General features: G+C 37.5%; 3 protein-coding genes across 9 annotated transcripts in view; 2 read left to right on the forward strand and 1 right to left on the reverse strand.

Annotated features, from left to right (window-relative positions):
* Positions 1-3,732, forward strand: part of LOC127851805 (caldesmon-like) — a 110,023-nt gene extending 106,291 nt beyond the window's left edge. For all 7 annotated transcript variants that reach the window (XM_052385701.1, XM_052385709.1, XM_052385697.1 and 4 more), the window contains one exon: positions 526-3,732. In XM_052385701.1, the coding sequence (XP_052241661.1) occupies positions 526-531 (6 nt within the window). In that variant the 3' untranslated portion in view covers positions 532-3,732. The remainder of the gene's footprint in view (positions 1-525) is intronic.
* A 1,749-nt stretch (positions 3,733-5,481) lies between these two features.
* On the reverse strand, positions 5,482-19,001 carry LOC127851831 (uncharacterized). Its single transcript, XM_052385767.1, has 6 exons — positions 18,361-19,001; positions 16,784-16,895; positions 14,795-14,914; positions 13,955-14,135; positions 12,612-12,792; positions 5,482-5,698 (listed from the first exon to the last, which is right to left on the reverse strand). The coding sequence occupies exons 1-6, from the start codon at positions 18,869-18,871 to the stop codon at positions 5,571-5,573; spliced, it is 1,233 nt and encodes a 410-aa protein (XP_052241727.1). The 5' UTR covers positions 18,872-19,001; the 3' UTR covers positions 5,482-5,570.
* A 2,000-nt stretch (positions 19,002-21,001) lies between these two features.
* The window catches only part of LOC127851836 (uncharacterized), a 2,714-nt gene continuing 1,162 nt past the window's right edge, over positions 21,002-22,553 (forward strand). The window contains exons 1-3 of the mRNA XM_052385781.1: positions 21,002-21,149; positions 21,807-22,373; positions 22,518-22,553. The exon at positions 22,518-22,553 is cut by the window's right edge and continues 90 nt beyond it. Coding sequence (XP_052241741.1) covers positions 21,068-21,149; positions 21,807-22,373; positions 22,518-22,553 — 685 coding nt within the window. The 5' untranslated portion in view covers positions 21,002-21,067. The remainder of the gene's footprint in view (positions 21,150-21,806; positions 22,374-22,517) is intronic.

Raw genomic sequence — 22,553 nt, forward strand, 5'->3', positions numbered from 1 at the left:
ATCAGGGACGACACTTTCCGCCTCAAGTGGATTTTGCTAAGAAGACACTTCTTTGAACAAAAATTATCATGAAAGCGGAAAGTGTTAACCCTGATTAGCATGTGCAGACTGCATAACTTTTTTCAGTTTATGCCCTTTGATTGTTTCATACTTAATTTTTGTCCAGCGCCGTATTATTCTTATTTTGCAAGGATTGTTTTTGCCAATAGTTAAAGTAAGCTGACAGGAAACACATCTGATTTGCCAACTTTTTGTTGTAAAAATTAAAAGTAAAACATATTTTTGTTTATAGAACCTACCAATTATGATGATTATGTCATATAACATTCATGGCAATTTGATGTCCTCAGCTAGTGAAAGGAGGCACTTTTTTATCAATTTAATCTTTTTTGGTGAGAAGAGTGATAAAACAGATATTGTAGATTCTTTTGCAGACAAATAACACAAACAAAGACTGTGTTGAAAACTCCTGAAAAACAATATTTTTATTTGTTGTTCAAACTTTGATATATTGTCTATTTTCAGAATTAGTTTAGAAAATAATAGAGTCCTATTGACTGGCCATTAGGAGTCACATGGTACCAGGCAAGATGGCCGACTCATCTCATCATGAAGTGAAGACCAATCTTCATTCTGATTGGTCAATACTTCTAGTAGTTTAGTGTTAAATAAAAAAAGCTGTAAATTCAACAGTTATTTTTAAAAAATTGGTGAATAAGATTCACCAACACTTTTTCTTGTTATGTTCAAGCATGTGGGTTAAGTAATATAATTATTTGTTGTGGTGTGGATTACCTTTCGCAATAGTCTTTTTCGTATGTTAATGAAAATTGAACATGACATTTCTATCAGAATAATATCAGGTTGGATAATTATTTATTTCATTTGCTTTATGTTAATGTAATTGTGGGCATTGAATTTTCTGCTATTTGCTTAACAAATGTACTACCGGTTCTTCTTTAGTAAGTGTTTGTTAGGATGTTTAAAAATCTTTTTTTTGCCATAATATAAATAGTGTATGTTAAATCTTTTTTCGGAACACTTAAACTGGCTATTATAATCCTACTGTGTATATTTTAGTGCTTTACAATTATCTATTTCTATTATATTATTTATATGTAACTTATATACAGATAATTATGTTTAATAAAGGTCTAGTTATATGGACGAAGAAATGAGCCTCGTTCTAAGAAAACTGGGTATACCCTGGTAATGCATGTGCTTAAAATGTCCTCCCAGATATGGGACCATCTTTTACGCTTTATGGTATTTTTTGTTTAAAGGAATTCTCCCCTTGCAAAAATCCACTTTAGGCGGAAAGTGTTGTCCCTGATTAGCCTGTGCAGACTGCGCAGGAAATCTGAGAGGACACTTTACGCACAAGTGTTTAGGCTTAGCCCAGTTTTCTCAGCACAAGGCTAAAATTGTTATCTACTACTTCACAAGTTTTGTGGAGGCATATCTCTGTTATCTTAATAATGTATTTATGCATAACTATATTAGAGAAAGTGTACTAGTCAATATTTCAATGATATTAGCTTATGTAGTTTAGTGTAATTATGCAAGGGAACATGTTAAGTAGTGTAACTTAACAAAGATCTTATATAGCAATTGGATTTTTGATATTTTCTCCATATAACAGTAAATGTTGTGAAAGTCTATGTATGAAAGTTTTGAAAAAAAGCAATTTTTAAGTAAATGTTCAGATTTTTTATACAGCATTACATATAATGACTGTTAAGCGATATTAACTGATGACTGCTGTTTGTATCATAAAAATGTTTACTGAAATAAGGTAAACAGTTTTTCTTTGAAGGGTCTGAAAATGAACATATGCCACGTTTTCTTCCTGTTGTTTTCTCCATCATTTCACAAGGCATGTTAACTTTTTGATGATAAAGCAAATGAATGTAAGAGTGGCTTGCAATTGTTTCGGTCATTTTGTAAGCAAAGTATTTTAATAACTTTTTTGCAGGATAATGAGAGTGCTTCATGCAGTGTTTTTCGTGTGAGTCTTAGTCGGGGAAATTTGGGCCAAATGCATATTCCTAAAGCGTTATCACAGATTAGCCTGTGCAGTCAGCACAGGCTAATCAGGGACAACACTCTCAGCTTGTATGGAATTTTTTAAATATTAAGTCTTTTCTTAATGAAAGTCCATTTTAGGCCATAAGTGTTTTCCCTGATAAGCCTGTGCGAACTGCACAGGTTAATATGGGACTAAACTTTACGAACATGTATTATGCACTGTCTTTTCAGAACTAGGCTTATATGTTCATATCATGTCATTTTTTTTCGATCATGTGATAGAGGTGCTTTGTTGGCCGTTTTTCAGTCAAACAGTTTGTTAGTTCTTAGAAGTTTGAAATTTTTCCAAAAACGCTTAAATACAATTTTGAAATGTCTGCATAAAATAGGCATTTGTTGAGTATGCTATGTTTAATACATATTCCCTGCAGTTTGTTACCAATTGTGTGATTGTACCTTATTTATATAGTAACCTGTGCCAGCATAATAAAAATGTTTGGTATTTTATTGGGCGTTCCAGGAACTTATTTTTTACTTGCAGTTTTTAGCTTACCTGAGCATCTTAGTGAAAACTTGTTAACGCTTTATTAGCCACATTTATTGGCCACTTTTCATGAAACTTGGTCCAAACATTTGTCCCAATTAAATCTCTACTGAGATTGATCATGTGAGCCGAAAAAGTAGGTCACTAGGTCAAAGCATGTTAATACTAAAACCCAATCTTCATGAATCAGCTCACACTTTATCAATATAGTCTTATTTCCTTTGGGTCTCAGGTGAGCGCCATAGGGCCCTATGCGCTCTTGTAAACTTTATTGAATAAACTGACAGCAATTATAATAACAGAAATATTTTTTAGCTCTGTAAGCGTTTGTGTTTTTAGTTAAACAATAATAAGGAATGTTAAAAACAAAAAATGTTTTGTCAAAGTTTTTAAACATTTCTAAACCTCAGAAGTTAAAGAGTGTAAAACAAATCGAGTGTGACCTATCCAAAATTTACAATGACATTGCTCCCAAAAAATGGCACGTATAAATGCAAAGCTCAAATCATTAACATTGTCACATTGGTATCAACTGCAACAACAGAGCACTAAAGTTTGTACATTTTATACTTACATGTATGTATGTATATTTATTTATACCAAATACCTATGCAGTGTAAACAAATGTACTTTTGCTAAGACAACATTTTTTAGTAAAGTATATCCCACTAGATTATATGTATAGTCACATATGTCAATTGTCAATATCGTTTAAAACGCTGGTCTCCCATACAGACCAAATTAAAGCTAAATTAACATGTGAACAACACTGTTAGGTAGCCAGACAACAATTTATGCGTTTTGCAGCTTCATTCTAGCTATTTGTACAGCAATTTTAATTAACAATTGATACCTTCTATTTTTTCTCTTTGTTTAACCCTTTACCACTTAGATACATATTTTGACGCATTTGTAGTCCCTTAGAAAGTTGTACTTTATTTAAGATCTTTTTTTACTAGATTCAAGTTTTTAAGGCTTCTTGTCGAACCCTTAGATACTGATGAAGAGCAAACAGCATTAAACCTGAACAGACTGCGAGTTACTCGCAGGCTGTTCTGGTTTTTATGTTGTTTGCACATAGCCATGTTCACCTTGCTTCTGAGTGGGAAAGGGTTAATGCCTGGTCTTATGAAAACTCAAATAAACTCATTCCTCTCCAAGACTGCTGTTACTTGTTGTTTTTTCTTTGGGTTCTGATATTCGCAAAGCTGGGGCTACCTTCTTACTTCTACTTAACCTTTTACCACTTAGATAGGTATTTTGACGCATTTTTTGTCCCATGGAAAGTTACATTTAATTACAGACCTTTCTTGCTAGATCCAAGTTTTAAAGGCTTTTTTTCCTACCCAAAGATACTGAATGATAAGCAGCAAACAGAATTAAACCTAAACAGACTGCGAGTCGCAGGCTGTTTTGGTTTTATGCTATTTGCACATAGTTCACTTTGCTTCTGAATAGAAAAAAGTTAAAGGAATATTTCAGCAAGTTTTTGGAAAAAAAAATCTTGTGTTTCAAAAGTTTAAAATATTACTAAACATAGTCATTTTTACTTGAACACATAAAAGTTAAAATACCTAAATATAACACATGGGCCCAGGGGTAATATCAACTCAGGTCGTGTAAGCCCAAGGCATACTTAAGTGAAATATTACAGAATTTCCTTTCCATAAATTGATCTTCAGTATTTGAGTTAGGTAAATAACAAAGTATTAAGCCTTAAAAATTGAGTCGTGTTCTGAGAAAACTGGGCATGATGCATGTGCGTAAAGTGTCGTCCCAGTTTAGCCTGTGCAGTCTGCGCAGGTTGATCAGGGACGACACTTTCCACCTTAATTGGATTTTTGCTAAGAAGAGACTTCATTTAAACGAAAAATGTCATAAAAGCGGAAAGTGGCGTCCCTGATAAGCCTGTGCGGACTGCACAAGCGACACAATTAATAAACCACTCTGACAATGAAGATACATTTTGAAGCCAATATTTCATCCCTGGTTGATGTTTTTCTATGCCCTGACTTTATGGGAGATGAGTTGGAAGATTTGCAGTTATCCAGGAGTCTGTTGTACAACAACACTACTGTTGGTTGAATTAATCCTTTCACACTTAGATAAGTATTTTGACGCATTTGTAGTCCCTTAGAAATGTATATTTAATTTAAGACCTTTCTTACTAGATTCAAGTTTTTAAGGCTTCATTTTCAACCCTTAGATACTGATGAGCAGCAAATAGCATAAAACCTAAACAGAGTGCGAGTTACTCGCTCGCTATTCTGGTTTTATGCTGTTTGCAAATAGCCATGTTCACTTTGATTCTTATGGGGGAAAGGGTTAATCATGGTTATAGTTTGTAGACTTACATCTCTCTGTCTTAACTGGCATAAACTTGAATAATCAGAGAGGGTAATCACGTGATAGTCAAGATGGCGACAGCCATGCCAAGAAAGTTATTTTCCGCAATTGTATAACCTTTATTACTTTTGTTTAATTTTTAAATTACGCTCACATATAAGCCATATCAGTAAAAAGGTGATAAGCGTTAATTTCATATTCAAATTCACTTCATTTCTTGACTTAACTCCCCCCAAGTTGAGATATAGAGTGAATATTAATACAAAATAAACACTGGTAACTTTCTTGCTGATATGGCTGGAAAGTGAGTGGCATTTAGACAATTAATGCAAGTAATAAAGGCTATAAAACAGCGAAAAATACCTGTCTCAGCATGGACGACGCCATCTTGACTATCATGTGATCACATCTCTGATAATGTTTGGATATTAAAAAAAAATGGTGCAAAATACAATAAAAATTGATTTTGCTAAAAAAATTAAAGAAGGCAACCATAACTTTTTAGGTTAAAATATTGATGAATACCCTTTGCTAATCTAATAATTAAACCAACGAAAAACAAGTCAGTTCAATCAATATTTACTATCTATACAAAACAAAACAAGGTGAAGATCCTAATGGTTGCCATGGTTACAATTCCTAGTTGCCATGGTTACAAATCTCGTCTGATGGCTTTGAGAAAGGTCAGCAGGGTGTGCCTGAGTGGGACAGCGTGAGTCGTCGGTAGGTCGGGTCCTGCGTTGGGAACTCTTATCACCAGACTCTGACCCGACAGCAGTTCTGAAAGACATGAGAGACAGCAGTAAGACAGCAATGAGTAAATAGTGAGACAGAACAGAAGTGAAACAGCAGTGAGTCAGCAGTAAGATGGCAGTGAGACAGATGAGACAGAAGTTAGACAGCAGTGAGTCAGAAGAGTGACAGAAGTGAGGCAACAGTTAGACAGTAGTGAGTCAGCAGTGAGACAACACACAGGTGGAAGTAACATACCCTGGATAGTAATTTTTAGCATAGGTGCACGCACCTATGCTTAAGGTGTATACTACATTTCGAAAATGCACATGATACATTATGAAGCCTTACCTGATCAAAAATCAGACGAAATTTCTATTTAATATAGTATATGGTAATTCTACAATTTTTTATTTGGAAACATTTTTCTAACGTTTTCTACCAAGAATATTGCTGACACCCTTTTAAGTGAATTTTTCTAAGACTGTTTTATGTCAAAAAATCTTATAACCTAAAACAAATTTCGTTCTTAAAACAATTCTATCTGCACTATAAATCTCAATCTCCTACGCAGTGGTCTCCCTTATACTAAAAGTTACTGACCGGGCGAAGCAGGGGATGTAACTGCTGTGAGGAGTTTCTATAAAAATCTGCATTCAGAAATCTGTATTCAGAACTAAATATGTTGTGCACGTCTGCATCTAACTCTTACCGCAATTTTTACGACAAATTCTTGACGCAGATGAATAGGGTAGCCTCTATTTTCATTTGTGAAAAGAATAGTTCGATACAGATCTGTCCGTGCTTAAAATTTGAAAGGCTTGGGTAATTATTTTTCATAAGCGTTTCAAACACTGATGTAAATGGAAAGATTATCTATTTAAATAGTCGGTTATTGTTTGAAATTATTGATTTGAGAAATTTGCGGATGGCGATATCGAACTACATTATACCACGTGACGCCATTTTGTAACTGAGTAGCTGATTCACCATGATCGCAAGTATTATTGTAATTTATATTGCATTAATGTTAAATGTATTATATGAATTAAACGTATTGCTTCATTTTCTTCTATATTGAACAATGATCAATTTATTGCATATATCCCATTGAGCATTGTTTTTCAGAGCTTTAAACTGACAACATTACACGATAAGTTGTTGTTACTGTTGTGTTGTCATTATATTATACGTTTAATTACCGTAAGCCTCATTCTTGATAGCCTTTTAGTTTTTTATTCAGTCAACTGTTCCCTTAACATTTACATAAGCAGCAACTTCCCTGTATCTTGCACCTATGCTTTTAACGCCATCGGCGCTCTCGTTTTTTTAGGAGCCCAATATATTCAAATAAATATATAAAATCATGTTTAATGAGAAAAAAATTGACAAAGAGCCATGAAAAAAAATCCCCACCCTCTGATATTGGAATCAAAACAAGGTCATTAACTTGAATTTATCATAGACCTGTCTTTGCGGGCCGCACAAATGTCATAAATAGCTTGAATCCACAGCATCCTTTGATCCTCCTATGGACAATTGTACAACCTTTCAGAAAAAGTTTCTGCCAAGCGGTTAACTAACAGTCGGTCAATAACCAAGCAATATTTCGAGACCGTTTGTTAATCCGAATAAATCTTCGCCAGACTTTCAAACAATGTTTTAGTTTTTTTCCCTTAATCAATAGCTCGCGTCCTATTCCTTTAAAATAACATGGCCGGTCACATAATGCATGCATATGCAACCACTTACCCCTAAAAACTCATTCCAATACAATCAGAATGATTAGTATTTATAATTTATTTACAATTGTCTAAGCGTCATGTTGTTGTTGTTGATTGGATATTTCTGTGCCAGGCTCTGTCAGTGTTATACACTGCCAAGCCGGGTTCAACAGCAATGGCTACTTTCGTTTTCAAGTAAATCAAATTTTGGAATTATAACAGTTGTTGCAAAGAAAATACAATGATTAACTTTTGGAATTAGTTTTTAGGGGTAAGTGGGCTCCTAAAAAAAGATAAAAAAAATTACTATCCAGGGTACATTACTTCCACCTGTGAGACAACAGTGAGTCAAACTTTTGACAACAGTGAATCAGCAGTGAGAAAGCAGTGATTCAGCACTGAAAAAGCAGTGAGTCAGCAATGAATCAGCAGTGAGTCAGCTGTGAGACAGCAATGAGTCAGCTGTGAGACAGCCATGAGTCAGCTGTGAGACAGCAATGAGTCAGCTGTGAGACAGCAATGAGTCAGCTGTGAGACAGCAATGAGTCTGCAGTGAGACAGCAATGAGTCCGCAGTGAGTCAGCAGTGAGTCAGCAGTGAGACAGCAGTGAGTCAGGTCTGAAGTGAGAAAGCCATGAGTCTGGAGTGTGTCAGCAGTGAATCTGCTGTGAGAAAGCAGTTGGCCAACAGTGAGTCAGCAGTGAGTCAAACTTTAGACAACAGTGAGTCAGCAGTGAGACAGCATTGCGTCAGCAGTGAGTCAGCAGTGAGTCTGCAGTGAGACAGCATTGCGTCAGCAGTGTGTCAGCAGTGAGACAGCGATGAGTCAGCTGTGAGACAGCAATGAGTCCGCAGTGTGTTAGCAGTGAGACAGCAATGAGTCAGCTGTGAGAAATGAGTCAGCTGTGAGAAATGAGTCTGCAGTGAGTCAGCATTGTGTCAGCAGTGAGACAGCAATGAGTCAGCTGAGAGACAGCAATGAGTCCAGGGTGTGTCAGCAGTGAGACAGCAGTGAGTCAGCATGGTGTCAGCAGTGAGACAGCAGTGAGTCAGCAGTGAGACAGCCATGAGTTTGGAGTGTGTCAGCAGTGAATCTGCTGTGAGAAAGCAGTGGGACAACAGTGAGTCAGCAGTGAGACAGCAGTGAGTCAGCAGTGAGACAGCAGTGAGTCAAACTTTAGACAACAGTGAATCAGCAGTGAGACAGCAGTGATTAAGCACTGAATAAGCAGTGAGACAGCATTGACTCAGCAGTGTGTCAGCAGTGAGACAGCTATGAGTCAGCTGTGAGACAGCAATGAGTCCGCAGTGAGTCAGCAGTGCGACAGCAGTGAGTCAGCAGTGAATCTGAAGTGAGACTGCCATGAGTCCCCAGTGTGTCACAATGAGACAGCAGTGAGTCGGCAATGAGTCAGCAGTGAATCTGCTGTGAGAAAGCAGTGGGACAACAGAGTCTGCAGTGAGACAGCAGTGGGACAACAGTGAGTCAGCAGTGAGACAGCATTGCGTCAGCAGTGAGACAACAGTGAGTCAGCAGTGAGTCTGCAGTGAGACAGCATTGCGTCAGCAGTGAGACAGCAGTGAGTCTGCAGTGCGACAGCATTGCATCAGCAGTGAGACAACAGTGAGTCAGCAGTGAGACAGCCATGAGTCTGAAGTGGGTAAGCAGTGAGTCAGCTTGAAAGCATTTTGCTGCATTCACCAATGTGTCAACTGTCAAACATTTTATTATGTGAAATTAAGTGCTGATGACTTCTATGAATGATGTAGCTTTCACAACCAGTTCATACTATGATGTGATAAAGAAAACTTCAATTTAATTAATATAGAAGTACTTACACCATAAAGTGGATTAAGCTGTATTTTTACTTTTATAATGGCCAGCTGCAACTAATATGTTAATTCTGTTGTAGGAATCAAGGGTCCTTTTTTTGTCAAATAGGTAAAGGAAATATTTGCGCACCTGTGAGACAACAGTGAGTCAAACTTTAGACAACAGTGAATCAGCAGTGAGAAAGCAGTGATTCAGCACTGAAAAAGCAGTGAGACAGCATTGAGTCAGCAGTGAGACAGCAATGAATCAGCAGTGAGTCAGCTGTGAGACAGCAATGAGTCAGCTGTGAGACAGCCATGAGTCAGCTGTGAGACAGCAATGAGTCAGCTGTGAAACAGCAATGAGTCAGCTGTGAGACAGCTGTGAGACAGCAGTGAGACAGCAATGAGTCTGCAGTGAGTCAGCAGTTAGACAGCAGTGAGTCAGCAGTAAGACAGCAGTGAGTCAGGTCTGCAGTGAGACAGCAGTGAGACAGCCATGAGTCTGGAGTGTGTCAGCAGTGAATCTGCTGTGAGAAAGCAGTGGGACAACAGTGAGTCAAACTTTAGACAACAGTGATTCAGCAGTGATACAGCAGTGATTCAGCACTGAATAAGCAGTGAGACAGCATTGAGTCAGCAGTGTGTCAGCAGTGAGACAGCAATGAGTCAGCTGTGAGACAGCAATGAATCCGCAGTGTGTTAGCAGTGAGACAGAAATGAGTCAACTGTGAGACAATGAGTCCGCAGAGAGTCAGCATTGTGTCAGCATTGTGTCAGCAGTGAGACAGCAATGAGTCAGCTGTAAGACAGCAATGAGTCCACAGTGTGTCAGCAGTGAGTCAGCATTGTGTCAGCAGTGAGACAGCAGTGAGTCAGCAGTGAGTCTGCAGTGAGACAGCAGTGAGACAGTCATGAGTTTGGAGTGTGTCAGCAGTGAATCTGCTATGAGAAAGCAGTGGGACAACAGTGAGTCAGCAGTGAGTCCGCAGTGAGACAGAAGTGAGTCAAACTTTACACAACAGTGAATCAGCAGTGAGACAGCAGTGATTCAGCACTGAATAAGCAGTGAGACAGCATTGAGTCAGCAGTGTGTCAGCAGTGAGACAGCTATGAGACAGCAATGAGTCTGCAGTGAGTCAGCAGTGAGACAGCAGTGAGTCAGCAGTGAATCTGAAGTGAGACAGCCATGAGTCCGGAGTGTGTCGCAATGAGACAGCATTGAGTCGGCAATGAGTCAGCAGTGAATCTGCTGTGAGAAAACAGTGGGACAACAGTGAGTCTGCAGTGAGACAGCAGTGGGACAACAGTGAGTCAGCAGTGAGACAGCATTGCGTCAGCAGTGAGACAGCAGTGAGTCTGCAGTAAGACAGCATTGCGTCAGCAATGAGACAACAGTGAGTCAGCAGTGAGACAGCCATGAGTCTGAAGTGGGTAAGCAGTGAGTCAGCTTGAAAGCATTTTGCTGAATTCACCAATGTGTCAACTGTCAAACATTTTATTACGTGAAATTAAGTGGTGATGATTTCTATGAATGATGTAGCTTTCACAGCAAGTTCACACTATGATGTGATAAAGAAAACTTCAATTTAATTAATATAGAAGTACTTACACCATTAAGTGGATTAAGCTGTATTTTTACTTTTATAATGGCCGGCTGCAACTAATATGTTAACTCTGTTGTAGGAATCAAGGGTCTATTTTTGTCAAATAGGTTAAGGTTGTGCAAAATAATGATGCAAATATCCGTTAGATGTTGGTGACCCAAATGAAAAACTGTGGTTATGACTATGAAAGAGTTGAATAAGAAAAAGCTTGCTTTGGATATGAGGAACAGATCTTGTTTGCGAAAGATCTCATTTAGAAAGCAGAGGTTAATACATAACAATGTTTTAATGATTAACAAACATACGCGCCCCACTCTGGGAAAACAGGGCTTACAGCTTCTGTGCAGGTTCCAGATTAGCCACTGCAGTCCAGGGCTTACAGCTTCTGTGCAGGTTCCAGATTAGCCACTGCAGTCCGCAAAAGCTAATCAGCGACAACATTTCATGTATAAACTTGATTTTTGCTAAGAAGAGACTTCTTGTAAACGAAGAATACGGTAAAACGTTGTGTATAAGGCGCACATTTTTACCCCCAAATTTAATTTAAAAAACTTGATGCGCTTTATGCACAACTACAGCCATGCCAAGACATTTTTTCCCTGTAAATTACCCAATTACGATAACTCGCATCATTCTGTTCCCCAATGTTTTAACTGTAACTATGTTAATAATTGTGTTATATTTACAATCTGAATATAGATGGACAAACGTTATAAAGTTAACATTAATATTTTTCAGGTACATACAGAGCATTGTAATCAAATAAATTTGAAGAAGAAAATGAAAACAAGGAAGCCATTTTTATTTAAACTTTATTGTTTTTTCCCACAATATTATACCCTATTGTACTAGGGTTACACAATTTATTTGGGGGCACTTGTCGATTTACAATAGTATGTCGGCAAGGTCTCTAGCGATATATTTATTAATATTTTCCTTGCTTTTCAAATGTGTTAATAAAATTGATGTTGTGTTTGTTTACACGTTTTCATAAGTCTTGTCAAGATTGGGGTTGTGATTATCGAGCAATTTGCGTCACCTGTCAAGTTTTTTGTAGCTGGGCTATTATCAAAACATGCGAACCGGCAAACGACTTCACACCTCCATTGTTCGTTTAACGCCGGTAATGACAGTAATGGTGTTGAGAAGTTGAGTCGTTAAAGTCTCCTGTCAATTATAGACGCTCAAAAAGAACGCGTGAGATGGAAAATGTAAATAAAATGCGCGGTTGTGAATTAGTCATGTGTGAATAACCCCGTGCCATTACCAATAAAAAATTTCAGTGTCTTAGTTATACCAAGCACACTAATCGGTCCGCAATGTGTACATTTCCACGATAAAATTGTGGACAGTTACTTCGGAGACTAATGATGAAAACCTCGATAGTATCCTCGTGGAAATTGTGCATTTCATGCATAATTCATTTAAATCGAAACATTAACGCGTAATATTATAATTTAAAAAAAAACACACAAACAAGTTGTATCTTTGTCGTTATCGTCTTTAAGATGATTAAGTATTGAAAAACAAAATAACACGTGAGAGCAGCAATATAAATAAAACGATTTTCAGTGAGCCTACGGTACGGAAATTTGGCCTTAATTTTTTTTTGCTTCAAAAACTTTTCTTCCCGATTTTTTTGCTTCAAAAAGTAGATGCGCGTTATACATAAATGCGCGTTATACACAGCGTTTTACGGTACTATTTAAGTGGGAAAGGTTCCTCTGTGATTAGCCTGTTTTGAGGGCACATGCATTAAGCCCAGTTTTCCCAGATCAAAGCTAACTTCAATGAAAGCTACAGCATAACTACCCTTACCCTTGGGAGGGACTGTCGTGTTGCCCTGGTCACATCTCCACTCCACCGTGCTGGCTGTAGGCAGGGCGAGGCTTGCTAGATACTCGAATGTGTCGTTGGTATTCAGCTCAGCCGAGTCCTCGCCCAGTATAGCAAGTGTCGGCACATTCCTTACGCGGAAACTGACTGCATCCTGTCTGACCTGTATGAGGATAAACTTTAACCCTTTGCATGCTGGGAAATTTGTTGTCTGCTAAAATGTCGTCTGCTGAATTTCTAAAATTAGCATTTTCTTCGATTTTTTTTCCAAAGAATACTATCAGAAGAGCAAACAGTTTGGATCCTGATGAGACGCCACGTTCTGTGGCGTCTCATCTGGATCCAAACTGTTTGCAAAAGCCTTTAAAATTCAGTTCCAGCGCTGAAAGGGTTAAATCTCAGTGAAACCAACTTAGCGACAAGTTTACAAATTACTTTGTAATTAAGATTCAAAACGGTTGAAATTACCACATAAACTTGAAAGTTTGAAAAATTGAATTTTACTTTTTCCGACCTTTCAAATTCCAAAAGTTTGCAAATAATAAATGAAGGACAGTATGAGTACTGCAAAACATAAAATATTTATGTTTATAAAAAAAAATATGTAACAATTTACAGAGCAAATATCACTACTCTTAATATAACTATCATTTCTCTTCACAATGTCTTTTTCACTTTAACCCTTCATCACTTAGATACGTATTTTGATGCATTATTAGTCCTTAAGAAAGTTATATTTAATAAAATATCTTTTTTACTAGATTCAAGTTTTTAAGGCTTCAGTTCCAACCCTTAAATACTGATGAGCAGCAAACAGCATAAAACCTGAACAGACTGCAAAATACCCAAAGGCTGTTCTGGTTTTATGCTGTTTGCACATAGCCATTTTCAGTTAGCTTCTTAGTGGGAAAGTGTTAAGTACTTGTGGTTGTATTTTCCAAACTTATTGTAAAATTCAAAAGTTATGATGTAGATTAATAATATGGTAGTAAGCACTTTTACATTTTGTTGAACATAACAAATTTAAATACTTCCATCGGCGTGGCATAGTGGATATGATGACTGGGAGGTAATGGGTTCGATCCCCACAGTGGGAGCGTTCTTAAGATCTCCCCAATAGACACCAAGTAGTGGTTCTAGTCCCAGGATACGGACTCAAGAGCATGTAAAATATGCCATAAACTTTCGATTCAATCAAGCTAAAATTAAGAAGTCTCATCAATAACTAATATTGCATGACACTATGCATATGCATTAAGCCCAGTTTTCCTCAAAAAGGCTCAAAGCATCTTTAACCAAAGAAAACTTCATGCAGCGGTACATACGTCTGTAAATGAAAGGGCCCTAATGATTCTGGAGTAGGTTATGACGCTGTACGTGGGCCAGCGTTTCTTCTTTGTGAGGAACTTGCAGCCTGTGACAAGGGAGCGAATCACAGGCTGCAGAATGAAGCGGTCGTCCCAGAATATACTGAAGTACTTGTGGAACAGCACAGGCTCCATGGAGCTGAAATGAGACAGAGATATTGTTAAATTTAGAAACATGGTGCATAATTTCCATTTTTAATATTTATATGAGTATTGCTCTGGAAATAACGGGCGTCATGCATTTACATAAAGTGTCGTTTATCACTTTCTTTCATGTGGCATTATTTTTTTAAATTAATAAGTCCCTTCATTACCTAAATCTAGCCAAGGTGGAAAGTGTTGGCCCAGATATGCCTGTGCAGACTGCAGACAGATTGAGAAATTTAACTGTATTTTGGGGGTATTAGGCGCAACTTTCAACCAGACAAAACTTGTGTGGGTCATATATTCAGATGCGTCAAATATATGGACAAAACAAAAAAATAATAAGCCAGAATTTCATGTTTTTTTTATTAAAAAATAACACTACATTCACTTAAACCCTTTCCCACTCAGACGTAGAGTGAAAATGGCTAAATGCAAACAGCATAAAACCAGAACAGCCTGCAAGTAACTCACAGGTTGTTCAGGTTTTATGCTGTTTGCTGCTCATGATCAGTATCTAAGGGTTTGAAATGAAGCCTTTAAAATTTGAATCTAGTAAGAAAGGTATTTTATTAAATTTAACTTTCTGCAGGACTACAAATGTGTCAAAATACGTATCTAAGAGGTAGAGGGTTAATTACACTGACAACTTACGAAGTGTACTGAATACCAGTGGGGTTGAGCAGCACCAGGGCTTGCACCAGCCCCTTGTTGTAGGTGGCCAGGTGGACCCCACTGTACACGCTGTCTCTGTTCACAAGACACAGGTCCACTCTGTCAGCAACACAAGGACAGACAATCACACAGAGATATGGCATATGGAGCCAAAGAGTTGAGCCTCATTTTGGGAAAAATGGGCTTAATGCATGAGCATAAAGTGTTGCCCCTGATCACCCTGTGCAGTAGACTGGATTTTTGTTTCAAAAAGACTTCCTTCAAATGAAAAATTCTGTATAAGGGGAAAGTGTCGCCCAAGATTAGCCTGCGCGATCATGCATTAAGCCCTGTTTTCACAGAAAGAGGTTCACTTGACCCTTAGGGTTGTATTTTGAGCCTGCTTCATATGATGTTATATGTCAATTAAAGATTACACTAAGCATTGGTAAAAGTGCTCCTATTTTATGCTTTCCGGTGGTTTAGAAAGAAATATCAGTGAAATAAAACTAAGAATACACTGTTTCAAACTGTTTGATAATTTTCACTGATATACTTAATACTGTGAAATGCAATTGTTTTCATGATGTTACAGCATCAGTTTTTCAGGAAAAATACACATATAATCATTTGCTCCACCTGTGAAAATATTATTTTCTATGATCACTCGTAAATTAAAATTGATATTCCACTGAATCCAACAAATATCCTCTCTGTATTTCACTGGTACACTTCAAGTTATATTATCAGTATACTGTTTGAAAATATTATTTTCTATGATCACTCGTAAATTAAAATTGATATTCCACTGAATCCAACAAATATCCTCTCTGTATTTCACTGGTACACTTCAAGTTATATTATCAGATAATATCAGTATACTGTTATATTATTACAGCCACACATGACTGTCTACACATTATGGAACTAAATAATTTCTGACATTAATAATTTAAAAGAAATCTGAAAAACAAGGCAGCATTTTTTTCCCAATTGGTAAAGATACAGCTACCAGCCCAGTTGGGAAAATTGTGCACAAAAAAACTGAAATTGGGAAATTCGTGTTGTGAAGTCTTCATATTGGGAAATTGATCTTTTGATTTGTTGCTCCCAAATACTTTAAAATTGATATCTAAATGTTATCAAGTTGTCAATATTATATTAACTTAGGCTCAAGCCATAGAGCTGCATAGGGAAACTAACAAAATGTTGCATTTTATTTATTAATCAATTGGGAATTTTCCTCACAACAATTGGGAACTTTGTAGTTTTTTCCTAATTGGGGAATGCCATTTTCCGGTACTTTAATTATAAAGACGGAAAACAAAAAAATCAAATCAGGAATCTCCAGCAGAACTCTTGGATGAAATTCAGGTATTGAAATAAAAAAATCATCTCTTGTCTCATTGCTTTCGTTTTTTTGAAAGAATCTGTAACAAATTAAGTCTTATTTATCAAAATTAGCAAGAATAATTAACAACTTCCTTTACTCACATGATAGGCAGTGGCCTTATACAATAAAATTGATGGTAAAACAAAAGGACATAATGGAAATAAGATAAGCTGATGAAATCAGCGATTTTCTTCCTTCTTTAGGAAGTATTGGACAACAGAACTTTCCCAATAGGGAAAACAACTAAAAATTTCCCAAATTCTGTCCAAAAAAATCCCAACAGAAGATTTCCAAAAAAATATTTTTTTATTTTTCATTTTGGTAAATACAATGCAACATTTAGTTAATTTCCATATGCAGCTTTATGGCTTGAACTTAAGTTACTATGATATTGCCAAATTGATGACATTTCATTTTCAATTTTAAAGTATTTGTTATAAACAAATCAAATACACCAATTTTCCAATATGAAGACACTTCCATGCACATTTTTCCAATTTCAGTTTTTTTGTTGCATATTTTTTCCCCAATTAGACTGGTACTGGCACTTTTCCCAATTTGGCCAAATAAAACGTTGGAAATGAATACAAGTTTACTTGTCAACTTTGATCTCTCTCAAGAAGTCCCTGATGAAGGCAGATCGCTCGTTGACAGAATGCATGAACACCACACTTTCCTGGCGAGACTTGGCACGACAATATTGGCTATCTGAATAGTCAACAACACACAGAATTTTCTGACCTTGCTTACTAGATTCAAGTTGTAAAGGATTTATTTCCAACCCTTAGATACTGATAAGTAGCAAACAGCATAAAAACTGAACAGACTGTGAGTTACTCGCAGGCTGTTCTGGTTTTATGTTGGTTGCAAAAAACATTTTTACTTTGCTTCTTATGGGGGAAAGGGTTCAATGGTAGACTGCCTTGCTCATTAGTCATGCAAACTACACCTTTATACAGTAAACACACCAGACTTTTAAGTTCCAGATAAGGTTTTAGCTAAGTATGTTTAGAATTTGGTCTAATAACCTACTACTCATCAGCTTTGAAGGGTTTCTCAGCATTTATTTCAATTTCAATACTAGAGTATCATTGATGTTTTCATGACATTAATACATCTAGCAAATAATAAGAAGGCTCATCCAAACATTGTATTTATTTTACTTACCAAAGTTTAAAGATTTTTTTTAGAATGTCTTTTCTGGATATATACTATAAACAAGTACATCTTTAACAAAGAACTATTTACCCAGATTCTTTGAATTTTCTTCTCTGTGCATATTCAATATAACAATTAGATCTCCTGACCATCTTGGTTTCATGCATGCCAATGATAATTTGCTTTCCAATATTTCATGTTCTCAGTTTAGAACTTTTAGTTATCTTGTTTGATTGATAGATGATTGAGCTATATGTATAAGGTCATCAAAAACAACTTGAGAAATTCTGGAAGGGTCATCGAAATCCCCGCGATCCTTTTATTAGCTGAAGACGCTTACTGCTGCTGTTCTTTAGTTCAATCAAGATGCATTGAATGCCACCATTTCAAGAAAAAATCTTTGATAGCTTGATTCACTTCACTATACCGGATAATTTGGTTAATCCTGTAACTCTGCTTAATCAAGAAAAAAAAATGACCACACATGGCAAAGCATGCTGTTAGGCACTTGACAAGTGTTCAATGCATTGTTTTATTATTAGAAATTTCTTCAATATCTAAAGACAAGGTTGTCTGGGACAACCACATTCTTACAAATATCAGGTTAGGAAAATGTATACATGAATTTTCTAGAGGGATGAGGCATGCAAACAGTTCCCTTACTACAAAGAATGGTTTAAACAAGATGGAGAAATTTCATGAACTTCCTTTGTTTAACAGTTGTCTTACATGTATGCTTAAGTTAGTGGTTTATTTTCTGTTAACCCTTTAATGGCTTTGCTTTGACACATTTGTAGAAACTTGAAAAATCCAATAAAATTTAAGATGCAAGTTGCAAACACTTCATTTCCAACTCAGGTACTGATGAGCAAATAAAACCTAAATAGGTTGTGAGTTACTCGCAAGCTGTTTTGGTTTTAATGCCGATTGCATAAAGCTATTTATACTTTGCTTCTAAGTGTGAAAAAAGGTTACAAGTTAATAAGAAGACCTGCACCTTTAAAAGCACAGTTACCTGGAAGGTTGGGTATAATCACACGGTATCCCAGCTTGGCAAATGTGAGCAGTGAACTCTGCAACTCCTCGTGAGTGCCAACACTGCTGGGGATTCCTAGGATCACGGGGGTGCGCTTTGAAACTGTGGTCGCATAACTTGTGTCAACAAATCCAACATCAAATTGCACACCATCAGGAAAATCTTCCCACATATTAATACTTGTCCGCACATAAACAAACCTAAATGGAAACACTGACTCAAAATCTACGTCATTACCAGTGGGTTCAAGGGGTGTACTGCTAAACAAAAATGACTTAAAACTGCTTCCTGCGTTTATTGATTTGTTTTTGTGAATGCGTGACAAGCTTGAAACATGTTTCTTACAAGAAGAGCACAGTATTATTTGTGGACATAATTTCAATTGTCTCTGCAGCCGGCTCTGTAAATTCGTCTGCACTAACTCATTATTAGAAAGTTTGAAAGACGTCACAAACCTTCCACAAAATCGATTTAGTTGGATGGATTTCATGTTTGATGGTAAGTTTTTCTTTCATCATCCCTGATTTAATCGTAATGAATGAATAAATGCTTGTGAGACTTCAATGTCATGTTGACACCATGGGCGCAGCCATATTTCATAAACTTATTGTTTTGTTGTAAAAAATGCATTTTATTGAGGTTACATTCTACCATATAAACAGGCGATAATCAACATTAACTTGCGCAATGTCGTATGATTGTATCATAGTGACGTGCAATATCTTGATAATAATTAGGTCATTTGGTACAACGTTATTGAAAGCGGCATAAAAAAAAAAAGAAATTGGGTGCTGCATACACTAATGTTGAATTCTGAATTTGACAATTTATCAAAAGTTTAACCACACCAGTTCACAAACAATGGAAACAAAGTCGTTTTGTGCTCTATCATCAGTGGCTATATGGTATATAATACTTCCATCTCTCGACGGTCTTGACATAGCTGTATGTTTTACTATGGCAGTTCAATGTTGACACACGGCCAACACACAGTTATCGCACATGACACATCCTACTTTTGATACGTTTCTTGCGGACAAACGCGGAAGGGCGTTGTAACTCACCACATTCGTATGGTGTACGAACTGGTCAAAAACTATTCATAACCGTCCCGGACGGTTTACTAAACTGTATCGGACAATTACATAATTTTGACTTGTTCGGTTTAAAAGCAGCTTCCTTCTATGTATAAAAAATGCACTGTAAAAGATGAAATTCGTTACATATGTCAGAAATACTTTGTGGGAAAATACATTTATTTCGAGTACTTAAAATATTCATGTTTATCCCTGCCGTGTTTGGCAGCAATGATTGCTTGAATATTTTGAAATTCATGTATTGTCCGAGAAAAATAGCGTCGCTCCAGATGACAACGATATTACATTACGCTCGTAAAACGTCCAAAGTACAGCATTATTGTAACCCTATTCCAGCAATAATACCGTACCGGACAGTTTAAACCGTCCCGGACGGTTTATGCGCACGAACGGTCCAAAACTTTCCTTAACCGTCCCGGACGGTTTGTAAACAGTTCGTACACCATGCAATCGGCTCCTTTAACCATTCATGCACACATTAAAATAGCCTCGCTCTCGGAAAACCGGGCTTAATGCACGTGCTTAAAGTGTCGTCCGAGAAAAGCTTTTGCAGTCGGCACATGCTAATCAAGGACGATACTTTTCGCCAAATTTGGATTTTGCTTAAAAGAGACACAAAGAAAACGAAAAATTCCATAAAAGCGACAAGTTTCGTCCCTGATAAGCTTGTGCGGACTGCATAGGTTATTCTGGGCTGATACTTTATAATAAGATATGTATAAAGTCCCATTTTCCCAAACGTACAAGATGGCAACCACACGTGCTCTCCGTGCGGACGCTATACGTTTACATTCGGCTGAAGGTCGATTGTCCATCTCCCTAATTTTATTATGAAACATGGTAGATTTCTCAGAAGGGCGTCGTACGTTCTTCGAAAACGAGTAATGCGGCGTCTGCGTAGTTTCGCAAGATCGCCTCGATTTGTTCATGAAATAAACAAAGTATCGTGATAAAATCTAAAATCTTTTGTGAAAATGGTGTTGTAACTGGAACTTAAAATATCCACATCGAAACGAATTGAATGATACTTTAGAAATTTCTTATACGCTCTTGATGACTCGACAGTTTCCTACGTTTAATCAAACGGAGTATGATAATAGTTTTCGCATCCGAAATCGAAACTCAAATAAACAACACCGCGCGCCATAAAAATAATAAAACAATGTTCAAACGACTGTTGCGGTAGTGTTCAGACAATGTTATTATTGCCCATTGATTGACGCTGGCTCAGGAATCAGTGACAGTTACACGTATTGACAGCACGTGGTTACACCTGTTTAGTGTCACGTAGTTCGAACCAAATCACAACGCTTGTAACTCTGGTCATATATTCATGTAACCCTTACGGATCAAATAGTAACATTATAGAAGTATCTGTTCAATTAATAGTTGGTACCTTGAAAATGACAACTTATGTGATTGTTCACAAGAAGACAAAGGAGAAAGACTTTCGCCTTTTAAAAACAAGGTCATGTGGGGCTATATATACTGACATGAACGATACAAGGTCTGTTTTGGAATTACTCGGATTAAAATAGGCGCACTCTGATATTTTTTTCGCATCTTTACATGTTTGTGTTTAGTAGAGAATGAATTCAAATTGCATAATTGTGTTCTGCGTATGCATGTTTTTATCAGTGCGCACGATCCGGTGTATGCCTAAACAATATGGTAAGTAGGAACTGGGCCATTATAGTAGGAGAATTGCCAGTGATGCAGTAACAACAAGTGGCAACAAAATAAACATGGCAATATAATTGAGCCTCTCTCGGTGAAAAGAGGGTTAAATGCATGTGCGTAAAGTGTCGTCCCATAATAGCCTGTGCAGTCCACACAGGCTAATCAGGAACGACACTTTCCGCATCAACTTGATTTTGCTAAGAAGAGACGTTCTTGAAACGAAAAATATCATAAAAGCGACAAGTGTCGTCCATAATTAGCATGTGCGTACTGCACAGGCTAATCTGGGACGACACTTTACGCACATGCGTTAAACCATTTTTTCACAAAGCACGACCCAATTAGTTTTGTATATTATCATCAAGATAGTAAAAACTTAGTCAAACGTGCTTAAAACCGAGACTAAACGTTCCATAAAAAGAACATAGCTATTTAATTAACCATAAGTTTGTTTTGAACGTTTGATTGTTTCCGAGTATTTTTGGAATTCGATTGTCAAGATTAAACTAAGTTTACTAGAAAAAAATGAACATAAAGATGATCTCAATTTTCTTGGTGATTTCGGAGGTATTGGCAGAGAAGGTCGTGGGTTTGAAATGGTCGGAAGTTTATCGGGGAGCTCACTGATAAATAGCGGAACGTTTGCAGGCTCCGACGGTGGGTTCCAGTATCAGGGTGCCCCTTCAGCGCCTAGCACGAGCGGCCTGAGCGACTATCCTTTTTGGCCGGATGTCTCGGGTAGTCAGCAGTCGTTTGGTCAAGCCGTGAAGGGCGGCACTATTTTTGATGGCGGCGCCGCTGGAGTTGGGGCTAGTTTAGGCGGCGGTGGAGTAAGTTTTGGCGGCGAAAGAGATAGTTTCGGCGGCGGTGGAGCTAATTTTGGCGGCGATGGGGCTGGTTTTGGTGGAGGCGAGTTCGGAGGCGGTTTCAAATTTTCCGGCGGATTCGGATCAGGTGGTGGTATCGACAGGTACCCGCGTGAGCCACTGCTTAGAGGAAACGGCGATGAATTGGGACCAATCCCCGGAGTTAAGAATGCGGGAGGCGCCGGAGGTGTGGACGGCGGTATGGTTTTTGCTGGACAAGATGGTGGAACAACGGCTGGTGGTTCTACCTCCTTCGGTGGACAAGACGTCGGCTCTCTGATGATAGAAAGAAATTTTGGACCAGGAGGCTTTGCTGGCGATTTAAGCGGAAACGGAGCAGGATTGTTCGGTCAGTGTTAACTAATTCTATCCTTATAGCTGAAGAGGTAGACTTGTTCTAATGGGTAACGTTTTCCGCTATAAAGTTTTAATGTGAATCAAAAAGCTTTGTTAAGTAGTCAATCTTGAATCTGCTTATTATCATACTCTTTAGATGTAGGTGGCGCCAGGACGCTAGGAGGTTTAGATG

Source organism: Dreissena polymorpha, chromosome 1 (assembly GCF_020536995.1).
Source record: "Dreissena polymorpha isolate Duluth1 chromosome 1, UMN_Dpol_1.0, whole genome shotgun sequence".
NCBI classification, from domain to species: domain Eukaryota; kingdom Metazoa; phylum Mollusca; class Bivalvia; order Myida; family Dreissenidae; genus Dreissena; species Dreissena polymorpha.

Coding starts and splice junctions, on each gene's coding strand:
- LOC127851831 (XM_052385767.1), bottom strand. CDS start 18,871: ATGAAATCCATCCAACTAAATCGATTTTGTGGAAGGTTTGTGACGTCT. Junction 14,915..16,783: donor AGAGAGATCAAAGTTGACAA/GTAAACTTGTAT, acceptor TGTTGCTGACAG/AGTGGACCTGTGTCTTGTGA. Junction 5,699..12,611: donor CACGACAGTCCCTCCCAAGG/GTAAGGGTAGTT, acceptor CATGTCTTTCAG/AACTGCTGTCGGGTCAGAGT.